Source organism: Vidua macroura, chromosome 8 (assembly GCF_024509145.1).
Source record: "Vidua macroura isolate BioBank_ID:100142 chromosome 8, ASM2450914v1, whole genome shotgun sequence".
In the NCBI taxonomy this organism is placed as follows: Eukaryota; Metazoa; Chordata; class Aves; order Passeriformes; family Viduidae; genus Vidua; species Vidua macroura.
Window position 1 is genome coordinate 944,270 of NC_071578.1, and position 12,104 is coordinate 956,373.

Genomic DNA, 12,104 nt, shown 5'->3' on the forward strand with positions numbered 1-12,104 from the left:
AGCAGGGATGAGTTCCGTGGGAAATGCTGCCGGTGGTGTTGATGAGGAGCTGTGGTTTCCCCGCAGCACCAGGCAGGGGATGCTGGCTCCTGGAGCTCCCCCACACACGGAGCTGCCAATTCCAGGCACTCCTCACATCCCACGGGGCTGGGGTAAGTGCCCAGCACGGCATCTCACACACTTTGCTGCCTGGAACTCAGTCCAGCCCTGGAACCTCAGCAGCCCAGATGTCCCCTCTGGGGTCCATCACCAGGCACACCGGATCAGAGCAGTGGATACCTCACATTTCCCTCCCTTCCCCTCCTGCCCTTTGGCCCCTCTGGAGTCCATCACCAGGCACACAGATCAGAGCAGGTGGATCCTCACATTTCCCTCCCTTCTCCTCCTGCCTTTGGCCCTTCTGGGGTCCATCATCAGGCACACAGATCAGAGCAGTGGATCCTCACATTTCCCTCCCTTCCCCTCCTGCCTTTGGCCCCTGTGTCCCTGTTGCAGTGGGAGTGGGGGTGGCTGTGTGTGGGAGAGGCTGGGAAATGGCTCAAGGGATCTCAGGAACGGGCAGAAGTTCTCCAGAGGCACTGCTGCTCATCAGCCCGCCCTGGCTCTGCAAGCACCCAAAACTTCACAAGGAACAATGCTTTCCTCCTCCCTCCCCCTCCTCAGGATTGTTTGAGAGTACAATTGGCCTAAATTTAATCATAAAGCCCTGGGCGTGCGGGTTCACGCTCAGGTGTAATTCCAGCCCAGGTTATGTTCAGTTCAGAGCAGAGGCTGATACTGCACCCTGACATTCAGCTCCATCCAGGCTGTATTTGTATTCCAAAGCCATCCATTGCAAAGGCTGCTCTTCATAAGCACAAAGAGCTCCAAAGCATAAATATTTATTCCTTAAAGGTTAAGACTGCCTTAAATCATTCCAGCTTATTTGGTGAGCAGCAGTTATAATTAAAATAAGCAGTTGAACTCGATCTGCATGTATGAAATGCATATATATGTGTATATAAATATATATTTATATATACTTGACTCTGGTGCGGATGGAAGCCGTGGGATAATTGCTTCCATCACATCAAAAGATGCACTGATATTGTTCCTGGATTGGATAATAAATCAACATAAAGAAGCAGCTGAAATTATATAATGGCAAGTCACGTTTGAGCAGGCGGCAGGAGCCGAGGTGGGGAATGAGCAGAGCTCGTCTCGAGTGCTGGCTGGAATTGCAGGGGATAATTATGCAACTTATGGAAATTATTCCACTTTTGGGTGCAGAGAATTCACAGAACCCAAGGACGGGGCTTGGAGCAGCCTGGGACAGGGGAAGGTGTCCCTGCCATGGCAGGGGGTGGCACTGGTGGGCTTTGAGGTCCCTTCCAGCCCCACAGCAGGCTGGGATTCCATGTTCTGTCTTGGAATATTGTGCTGTGGCACCTGGAATTGTAGGGACACAGATCCATGAGAGCGTTCAGGGTGTGTGAGTGGGCCTTTATAACAGCCTGAAGGTTTCAGAAATGATCCATGTTATTCCAGAATGTGCAGAAGCTGGGACAGGAGCTGTTTGATAGCCCACAAGTAGCTGGTGAAAGGAAGGGACAGGAAATCCTGTTGGGAATTGTGTTATTCCCAGTCTGCCTTAAAGCAGGGATGTGGTGCACAGCAAATGGCACTGACAGTGCTGGCTGGGAAATGGGACATGGGACTGCTGCTGGCACTCCTGGATTTACCCTGCCAGGAGATGGGGCTGGGTGGCTCTTGTGTGGCTCAGCTTCTGAAAACCAGTTTTCAATTAACCCAGTTAATTGGAAAAGAATGCTCCAGGTTTGACCTCAGATGTGGCAGAGGGCAGGAATTACTCTGCAGGACTGGGGAGCCTGGTTGAACTGGCCTGGCTCAAGCAGCAGCCCTGGGTTACTGATTGCTCATGAACAATGCACAGGAGCAAATCAGGGAGTTTCTGCTCTGGGCCTTGTCCGTGCAGACTCTGCATCCCTGGAGAAAGCTGCACTTTTAAAGTATTGGCAAAATAATTTCCCATGGACAGAGTGGGACACCAAGAAGTTGTGATGGGTACCAGTGGAAACCAGAGGAGTGTTATTTAAAATGAGAACACTGATCTTGCTGTGACCTGCTGGGAGGGCATTGATCTATCCTGGCAAATTCTGACTTTGAGGGCCACATTTTCATCAATTTTAAATTTCTGGCACTGTTTATTGGCTGCAAATCCATGGGCATCGTGGCCAGGAATCGAGCTGAACACGAACCTTGCTTTAACCCTGCAGTGGGGGCAGGAGATGTGCTCAGCAGATGAATTCACTGAATCACTGGGCTTGGCAAAGCTCCCTGAGATCCCCCACCGTGCCCACCGCTGCCCATGGCCTCGAGTGCCAAGAGCTGGGCAAAAACGCTGGGGGTCTTGAAGGGGACTGTTCTTTACCAGGGAAAATCCCACTCCTCCCTTATGCTCTGCTCTCAGGTTCTGCCTCCAGGCTGGACGCTGCCGTGGGGCCGCTGGTGCCAGCACAGGTCACCCGTGTCACCGCCGTGTCCGCGCCCGCCGTCACCCTCGTGGCCACCAACCTGCTGGAGCAGGCACGAGCAGGTGGGTGCTGTCCCCGGGGCTGGAGTGGCGTGGGCTGTGTCCTGGCAGCCAGGCTGTGCCCCGTCCTGCAGGGGTGGGACCCCCACATCTGCTGGGGCTTCTATCTCAGGGTCTGGGTGTCAAGGTGGCCCCGAGAGTGTAAAATTCCTCATTTCCCAGCCCCACAGCCAAAGGAGGAGTCTGAATGTGCAGGGTCGGCTTCTCAAGGGTGTTTATTTTCCCTGATCTAGAACATTCTCTCTCTGCCCTGCTGAGCTCTGTCCAGCAGCTCGGCCATGGCATTCTGTCTGCCCTCAGGGCTGTGTTCACATTTTATACCCAAAACTCCGTGTGCCGTGGTTACAATAACGTGCCAATGTCTGTCATTGATGTTGGGCAGTGTGTCTGTGCCTGAAACCAACAGAAAAGTGTCACCAGCACAGCGAGACATGGAGGGCAAGGAGAAGGAGAAGAAGGTCAGGACACGCCCAAATCCCTCCATCTTGTCCCCTGAACCCCATTCTAAAAACCCCCAAAATTCTACTTTTCCACCCTGTGTTAACTCAACTCCCACACTGCTCAAACCCTTGTGGCTTGTAATTCCTCATACAGAGTTGGCAGTTTGTTCCACGGGCTGAAATGGAAGCCACAGGTGTTTTTGATTTCATGCCAGGGTCTCTGAGCCCCCTGCCAGGGTCTGGAGCCAGCCAGGGCAGCCAGAGGGGTGTGCTGGGCTCCCACAGGGCTGCACTGCTGCTTCCCTGCCTGACCTGGGGCCACTCAGCCAAGGAGGGGCTGCCACCATCACCTTGTGGGCACCACGGGGCCCTCAGGGCACCTCCCAGAGCTGTTCTGGGGAAGAAAGGTGTTTGTCAGGAGATTCCAGGGATCAGCCCAGACATAACCTACCTGACCCTCTGCCCCAGGGAAGCTGTGGCTGCCCCAGCCCTGCAAGGTCCAGGGCCAGGTTGGACAGGACTTGGAACAGCCTGGGAGGGTGGGACTGGATGGGCTTTAAGGTCCCTCCCAAGCCAAACCAGGCTGTGGTTCCATGATTTCCAGGGCAGTGGCAAAGAGCAGCTCTTGGGCAGGGTGGCTGTGTGCTGGGAAATCCAGCCATGGAGTGAGCTGTCCTTGAACTCCACACCTGCACAGAATTCATGTGGGCTGTTCTCTGCACACCCACACAGAATTTGTGTGGGCTGTTCTCTGCACACCCACACAGAATTCGTGTGGGCTGTTCTCTCCACACCAGCACAGAATTCATGTGGGCTGTTCTCTGCACACCCACACAGAATTCGTGTGGGCTGTTCTCTCCACACCAGCACAGAATTCGTGTGGGCTGTTCTCTGCACACCCACACAGAATTCGTGTGGGCTGTTCTCTCCACACCAGCACAGAATTCGTGTGGGCTGTTCTCTGCACACCCACACAGAATTCCGTGGGCTGTTCTCTGCACACCCACACAGAATTCCGTGGGCTGTTCTCTGCACACCCACACAGAATTCGTGTGGGCTGTTCTCTGCACACCCACGCAGAATTCGTGTGGGCTGTTCTCTCCACACCAGCACAGAATTCGTGTGGGCTGTTCTCTCCACACCAGCACAGAATTCGTGTGGGCTGTTCTCTGCACACCCACACAGAATTCGTGTGGGCTGTTCTCTCCACACCAGCACAGAATTCGTGTGGGCTGTTCTCTGCACACCAGCACAGAATTCCGTGGGCTGTTCTCTCCACACCAGCACAGAATTCGTGTGGGCTGTTCTCTGCACACCCACGCAGAATTCGTGTGGGCTGTTCTCTCCACACCCACACAGAATTCCGTGGGCTGTTCTCTGCACACCCACGCAGAATTCGTGTGGGCTGTTCTCTGCACACCAGCACAGAATTCGTGTGGGCTGTTCTCTCCACACCCACACAGAATTCGTGTGGGCTGTTCTCTGCACACCAGCACAGAATTCCGTGGGCTGTTCTCCTGTTCCCATTCCAGATCCCCTGAGCAGTAACAGCCACGGTGGGCACTGCTGGCTGCAGGAAGGAGAAAAACTCAGCTCGAGATTGGTTCTGAGAGGGGAAAGCAGCACTTGGAGGGCACAGCAGGAGTGCTCAGAGCAGCAAAGACGCAGAGTTAAAGGGGAAGCCAGCCCGGGCAGGCAGGAGCTGTGTCCCTGGATTGGGGCAGGATCCGGCTGGTGGCACCAGAGCTGGGATCCCACACTTGGATAGAGTAAGAGCCAGCAGAGGAGGAGCTGGGGATCAGTCAGGGAAGGATTTAGGCTGATCTGAACACCAGAGCCATGAGGTTGTGGGGACAGACGGAGCTGGCCTGGGGAGGTTCTGGGGGAGGATGAACCCACAGTGTGGGATGTGTGTACTTAATAAATCCGGTTCTTGGGAGCACTTAAGAGTCAAACTGTTAAACTTTCTTGAGATTAATGGAGGTTTGGCCTCTTACAAAAAAAAATTTTGACTATGCCTTGTCCACAGCTCCTCATGGCATGAATCCATCTTCCCTCTTCCCCTCCCTCTCTAATTCTGCTTTTTAGGGAGATGTTTGTGATCACACCCAACATCCTCTGTGCCATACCCAAGGCAGTTTTGCTGCTTCACCTTTCCTTGCCATGCTGTGAATTATTCATGTCCCTGTGCTGCCTGGAGCCTGGGAGAAGCCTCTTTAATCAGGAGCCTTTATCTCCTCTCTTCCTGCAGCAGCCGCGCAGAGCTCACCAGTGCTGGTTGTGCTGCTGACTTTGGGGTGAAAAAAAGAGATGGAAGCGTCTCACGATGGCTTCAGTGCCAGGCTGCAGCTCCGTTTGTGCACTTAGGATGGGGCAGAGGTTAATTAAGGAGCGCAGGGTGAAGGAGTGCCCAGTGAACACCTCTGCTGGTCGCTGCCAGCGTGGGCAGAGGAGGGCAGGTCTCCAGGGGTGGGGGAGGCACTGGCAGCGCCCCTTGGGAAGCAGGGGGGCCTGGGGCTCCTCCCTGGCACAGCCAGCCCCGCTCCAGGGCTGGCTGCTCCTGCCCCGGGGCATCCCTGAGCCTGCCTGGGGAGGGAGGAACAACCTGGGATTATTTCCCCCTTTCCCTTGCACTGCAGGCAAACACTCAGCGTTCAAGGGCAGGTGTAAAACTGAATAAACTGAATGGCTCCTGCTGTGCACAGGCTCCAGGGCTTCCCTTTGTTATTTTATTTTATTGGTTGTTTGGTTTTTCTTCTTCTTCTTCTTTTTTTTTTTTTTTTTTTCTTTTTTTATTCCCATCTTCTTTTCTACGTGCTGACTGCCCAGAACGCTGTGGCAGCGTGTTCCACACGGGAATGCCCGAGGAGCTGCTGCTGCAGGAGCTCACCATGGCTGCAGCACCCAGGGGTCTCCCTGGGACCTGGGCTGTGCTGGGAGGGAGCTTTCCCAGGAGGAAAAGGAGAGGGAGATTCCCAGGAGAGAAAGGAGAGGGAGATTCCCAGAAAGGAAAAGGAGAGGGAGATGTTCCAGGAGGGAAAAGGAGAGAGAGAATTCCCAGGAGGAAAAGGAGAGGAAGAATTCCCAGGAGGGAAAAGGAGAGGGAGATTCCCAGGAGGAAAAGGAGAGAGAGCTCTCCTAGGAGGGAAAAGGAGAGGGAGATTCCCAGGAGGAAAAGGAGAGAGAGCTCTCCTAGGAGGGAAAAGGAGAGGGAGATTCCCAGGAGGGAAAAGGAGAGGGAGATTCCCAGAAAGGAAAAGGAGAGGGAGATGTCCTAGGAAAGAAAAAGAGAGGGAGAATTCCCAGGAGGGAAAAGCAGAGGGAGATGTCCCGGGAAAGAAAAGGAGAGAGAGAATTCCCAGGAGGAAAAGGAGAGGGAGAATTCCCAGGAGGAAAAGCAGAGGGAGATGTCGGAGGAGGAAAAGCAGAGGGAGAATTCCCAGGAGGAAAAGCAGAGGGAGATGTCGGAGGAGGAAAAGCAGAGGGAGAATTCCCAGGAGGAAAAGCAGAGGGAGATGTCCCCGGAGGGAGCAGAGGCTGCCTGGCTGCTGCAGCAGTGTCCCCTCGGGAGCAGGGCAGGCTCAGGAGCAGGGGCTCTGTGCCCACAGCAGCACTCCCTGCTCCGAGCCTCACCTCACTGAGAACGGCCGAGGCCACTGCTCTGGGCTGGTCGTGCCTTTGCACAGAGCTGAGCTCCAGAGCTTGGGCTCTGCTCCTCTTGCAGCTCCAATCTGCAGCTGACATCTGTGTATTCCTGCCTGGCAGGGTGGGCAGCCCTGGCACAGGGTGAATTCCCAGAGCAGCTGGGGCTGCCCCTGGATCCCTGGCAGTGCCCAAGGCCAGGCTGGACACTGGGGCTGGAGCACCTGGGACAGTGGGAGGTGTCCCTGCCGTGGCAGGGGTGGCACTGGGTGGGATTTGGGATCCCTCCCAACCCATGGTTTGTATCAGTCCAAAGCCAGGGACTGTTTCCCGTCTCCCGAGCCCACGTGCCTGTGGGATGAAATCCATCCTGGATTTCCCATGGATGGAGTCCACGGCTGCTTCTCAAATCAGTGCTGGCTGTAACAGTACCAGCGTCCCCTCTGGCCATGGCTCGTGCTCCCTGGGGCACTGCTGGTCCCCTGGCAGTGGCCCTGTGCCACCCCTCTGTGCCAGCCTCGCTGAGGGCTGTCCTTCCCTGCCAGCAGCCAGGCAGGAGGAGGCACTGACACCGGCTGTCACCTCCCTGTGTCCAGAGGACCAAAGTGCCTGGGAAGGCTTTGATTCCCAATTACCAGATATGCAGGGAAGGAAGATGAATCTCGATCCCTTTTTGATGTGTATCAGCAGCTCCCTGCGCCTGGCTCCTTTAATGTGGAAATTAATGGCTCTGGTTTGTAAATCTTCCTTTTTTTTGCTCCCATAAAGCCATCTTCTGAGCAAAATGCCATGGATTTAATGTTTTATTATTCTGAGATATTCCGAGGGAAGCAGAGTCGAATGGGGGCCTGTTCTGTACCCTGAGGAATTCCGAAATAATTGGAATAGCATTTCGACGTGAATCTGCCCCACGGAATCCAGAGTGCTCTGGGCTGCAATCCCACCCCATCCCATCCCCTTTCCCTGTGCCAGGTGCTCCAAGCCCCAAGGTCCAGCCTGGCCTGGGACACTCCAGGGATCCAGGGGCAGCCAGGGACACGTGGGAGGGGGCTGGGGACACCCCCAGGACTGGGGGGGGTACAGAGGGGTCACACACACCTTGTCCTCCCTGCTGCAGGAGGGATGGGCCAGCTCCCCTCGGCTCAGACCCCAAATATGTGTTTGAAGAGGACAAGCAGAGAAAACCCCCCAAATTTAGACAATCCCATATTTCTTAACGTCTTCTGTGCAGCCTCCTTTGTTGGGACGTTGGGTCTGTCCCACACCTGCTGCCTTTCCCTGCCTTCCCTGCTGTCCCTCTGCTGTCACACCTTCTGTAGGCAGCAGACAGGTCAGGGTTTGGGATTTCGGGATGGAGCCAGCCCTCTGTACAGGGCAGGAAATGGTATTTCCCTGCTTCCCCTGGAAATGGATGCAGCTCTCCCTGGGGATTCCCACAGAGCTTGCCTGGCACTGCAGGACCCTGGGCTGGGAACAAGGGGGTGCCCAGGGGGAAGAGAGGATCAGGGACTGCTTCAGGCTGGGAAAACCCCCCGAGCTCCTGGAGCTCAGCCATGAGGCCAGCCCTGCCCAGCGGGGTGGGGACGTGTCCCCGAGCAGGATGTCCCGTGGGGGCTCAGGACACCAGCCCAGGTGCAGAGCAGAGCTCTGGAGTGTGTCCCACTGAACCGGGGTGTCTGCAGAGGCACCCTGGGCACGAGGGGCTGCGAGTGAAGGACGAGGAGGTGGCAGGAGGAGGCTCAGGGCCACGGGCAGCAGTCTGGGCTTTGTTCAGCACTTTTGGCCTGTTGTGAGTTTATTTATTCCACGTTAAAAGAGCTCCCTTCCTTCCCAGAGCGTGGCAAGGAGTCGAGCAGAGCCGCCTGCCCCCCGACGCTGATCCTGCACACGGACAGGAAGAGTGTCCCCACGGGCAGTGACAGTGACAAGGTCTGTCCTGGAGCCTCTCCAGAGCCCCTGGGAGCCCCTGAGCTGCACAAATCCAGGTCAGGGCTGGGCTGGGCACTCGGGATCCTTCCCCGCTGTGGAATTTAAAAAGCCATGGATTTCATTTACCTTGGAGCTGTGCAGGAGCTCTGGCACTGTCAGGGGACCAGGGGGACACTCAGGGTCCCCATGGAATCCCAGAGCACTTTGGGTGGGAAGGGACCCCAAATCCCACCCAGTGCCACCCCTGCCATGGCAGGGACACCTCCCACTGTCCCAGGTGCTCCAGCCCCAGTGTCCAACCTGGCCTTGGGCACTGCCAGGGATCCAGGGGCAGCCACAGCTGTGCCAGGGCTGCCCACCCTGCCAGGGAACAATTCCCAATTCCCAATCTCCCATCCATCCCTGCCCTCTGGCCGTGGGAGCCATTCCCTGTGTCCTGTCCCTCCATCCTTGTCCCCAGTCCCTCTCCAGCTCTCCTGGAGCCCCTTCAGGCCCTGGCAGAGCTCTGAGCTCTCCCTGGAGCTGCTCCTCTCCAGGTGAGCCTCCCCAGGTGTCCCAGCCTGGCTCCAGAGGGGCTCCAGCCCCGGGCTCATTTGGTGCCTCCTCCAGACTCTGTCCAGCAGCTCCAGGCATTTTTTTGCTGTGTGATGGGGACAGAGGAGCAGCTGGGGGACAGTCAGTCACTCCTGCAATGGTGATGGCCCTGAGCAGTCCCAGAGGAGCTGCTGGAAGGATCAGGGCTGGCACAGCCCCCCCTGGCCCCGGGGAGCACCCCCTGCTCCTGGGCTGGTTCCTGCCCTGCTGGGTGCCACCCTCGGGGTTATCCCTCACCCGCTGTGCCATGGGAGCTGCTGGCATGGACAGAACTGCTTGGCTGCTTTCTCGTGCCTGCTGCTCTAAGCGGGGAGGCATCTCTGTAATCCCCATTTCCCTGGGCTGTTCCAGAGGCAGCTGGCTGTCCATAAAGCCTCTGCTGCAGTTCTGGCCGTGGGGTGCCCCCCTGCAGGCTGAGGGGGTGTTGGTACCCCAGGAGCAGCTCTGTGCACCTGCTGTGTTTGTTAACCCATCCCTCTGTGTCTCCAGGATCGCTCCTTCAAGCTCCTGCGTGAGGCTGACAGCGCTTCCAGCGGGAACAAGCCCGTGGCGTCGGCCCCGGTGCCAGGATCCCCGTGGTGAGGAGCTGCCAGGGCCCTTCCCCTGTGCCACCCCTTCCCCAGGAGCCTTCCTGGGCTGCCACGGGGCAAAGCACTGCCAGGGGCTTCAGCAGCTCGGCCGGGAGCTTCTGGCAGAGCTTGCCCTGAGGGAGGGCATTGTAAACGCAGGTGAACCCGGGGGGAAGGAATGCTGGTGTGTGACTCCAGCTCAGGAGGCTGAATGATTTCTTTATTAGAACTATGCTATAATTCATTAATATACTATTTAAAGGAGATACTAAAGCTACAAACCTACTTGTTCTAACTCCCATCTCTAACTCACTCCCAACTCGTGCCCCTCTCTGAGAGTGCAGCCACAGCTGGGCTGGATTGGATTGGATTGGATTGGATTGGATTGGGCTGGATTGGATTGGATTGGATTGGATTGGATTGGGTTGGATTGGATTGGATTGGATTGGGCTGGATTGGATTGGCCACCAGCCCCAAACAATCCTCACCAGAATCCAACCAAGCAATCCCCCCAGGGAAACAATTCTCCAAGCACATTCCACATGGGGAAAACAAGGAGCAGGAATAGAAATTGTTTTCTCTTTCTTCTCTCTGTGCTGCTCTGTGAAAAATCCTGAGAGAGAGAAGAAATGCCTGTGACAGGAGGGCGTGGGAGGGAGCAGCAGCCGGAGCCCGGGCTCTGCAGGGCGGCTGGCACGGGGGGCAGAGAGGAAAAGCAGCACTTGTAGGAAATGGTGTTACCTTCAGGGCAGGTGCTGCCTGTCCCCGTTCCCTGGTGGCAGTGGGTGACCCTGCCTGCCCTGCATGCTGCGGGGTGTCTGACCCAGGCTGTGGCTCGTGCTCCCCACTCCCTGAGCACTGGCAGCAGGAGGCCTGTGGCACTTTTAAACAGACAAACCTTTCTGCACTTTGTGGCCTGAGTGGCTGAGAGAAGGATTTACATCTCTTTTACCCCTAGAATAGGTGGTTTATACCTGGTTTAGTTTATTTAGTTTACACCTAGGGGCTGACAGCCATGGGATCTTTGCTCCAAGCCCCATCCAGCCTGGCCTTGGGCACAGCCAGCGATCCCATCTCACCCTGCCAGCCAAGCCTGTCTCTTCACCTGAATTCCTGGATTTCCCCTTCCTTCTGGAAGAGCTGGGCTGCTTCTGGAGCCTTGCTTTGGACTGTTCCTGCCCATCCCTGTGGTGTTCTCCAGGAGGGGCTCAGGGTTTCTGGGAGAACAGAGCTTCCCACAGTGCCATAACTCTTCCAAATCATTCCAGTTCCAAAAAAGAACCTCTCCTGTGAGAGATCCAGTGGTTTGTGATCCAAACCATTGTGCCTGAAAAGAAACATGAAGTATTCCTGAAGTATTTGTAGTATGTGTGCTATATATTATATAGAGCTACATAGATAATGGCTTAGAAAGGTTATTAAAGATATTTATCACATGCATGTCACCGAATCCAGGATGCCAAAACTCCCAGGGGTTTGTACAGCCAATTTTCTGGGATCTTGCCTGTCCCCCATGGGGTGTGCTGGGTTGTAACTCCTCCTCCTGCAGTGAGGGAGCACTTTTCCTATTTCCAGTCCTTTACCTGGACCAGACCCTTCCAAACCCAGCTTCACTCCCTGCTTTTAATAACAATTAAGCATCAGAGCTTGTAATTGTAGGGGTTGTTCCTTCCAGGTGTTTTTGCTTCAGAGCCAGCAGCATTTTCCTCCCAGCAGAGTGTGTGTCTCAGCCAGGGGGGTTTAGCTCTCATTGGGATTCAGGAGGCGCCAGCCTGAGATGGAAATTCTGTTTGTTTATTTACATGCAGATTTAGGGACGCACATCTCCAGGTGTTTGGGTGTCTGTTAAGGATGCTGCAATAGTTATTTTCATATTATTTTGGCTGGTTGCAAATGAACGTCAGGACAAGGAGCTGAACTGCTGCCCTGCAGGTTTCCCTGGCCAAGCCCAGGGGCTGCAGCACAGCTTGGTCACATCCCAAACATCCCCGGATTCCATCCTAAACTGTGGGGGCAGGGTGCTGGGGTGGGGGGCACCTCTCAGGGGAGGTGGGGCTGGCTGGGATGGTGGGGCTGGCACAGGGATGTCATTGGGATGGTACAGGGATGGCACAGGGATGTCATTGGGATGCCATGGGGCTGGCACAGGGATGTCATTGGGATGGTACAGGGGTGTCATTGGGATGGCATTATAATGCCATGGGGATGGCACAGGGATGTCATTGGGATGCCATGGGGATGGCACAGGGATGTCATTGGGATGGTACAGGGGTGTCATTGGGATGGCACAGGGATGGCACAGGGATGTCATTGGGATGGCACAGGGATGGCACAGGG

The 12,104-nt window shown here is 55.7% G+C and overlaps 1 protein-coding gene across 1 annotated transcript in view; it reads left to right on the forward strand.

Annotated features, from left to right (window-relative positions):
* The window catches only part of TCERG1L (transcription elongation regulator 1 like), a 57,647-nt gene that overhangs the window by 30,218 nt on the left and 15,325 nt on the right, over positions 1–12,104 (forward strand). The window contains exons 5-7 of the mRNA XM_053983586.1: positions 2,471–2,596; positions 8,510–8,604; positions 9,688–9,776. Coding sequence (XP_053839561.1) covers positions 2,471–2,596; positions 8,510–8,604; positions 9,688–9,776 — 310 coding nt within the window. The remainder of the gene's footprint in view (positions 1–2,470; positions 2,597–8,509; positions 8,605–9,687; positions 9,777–12,104) is intronic.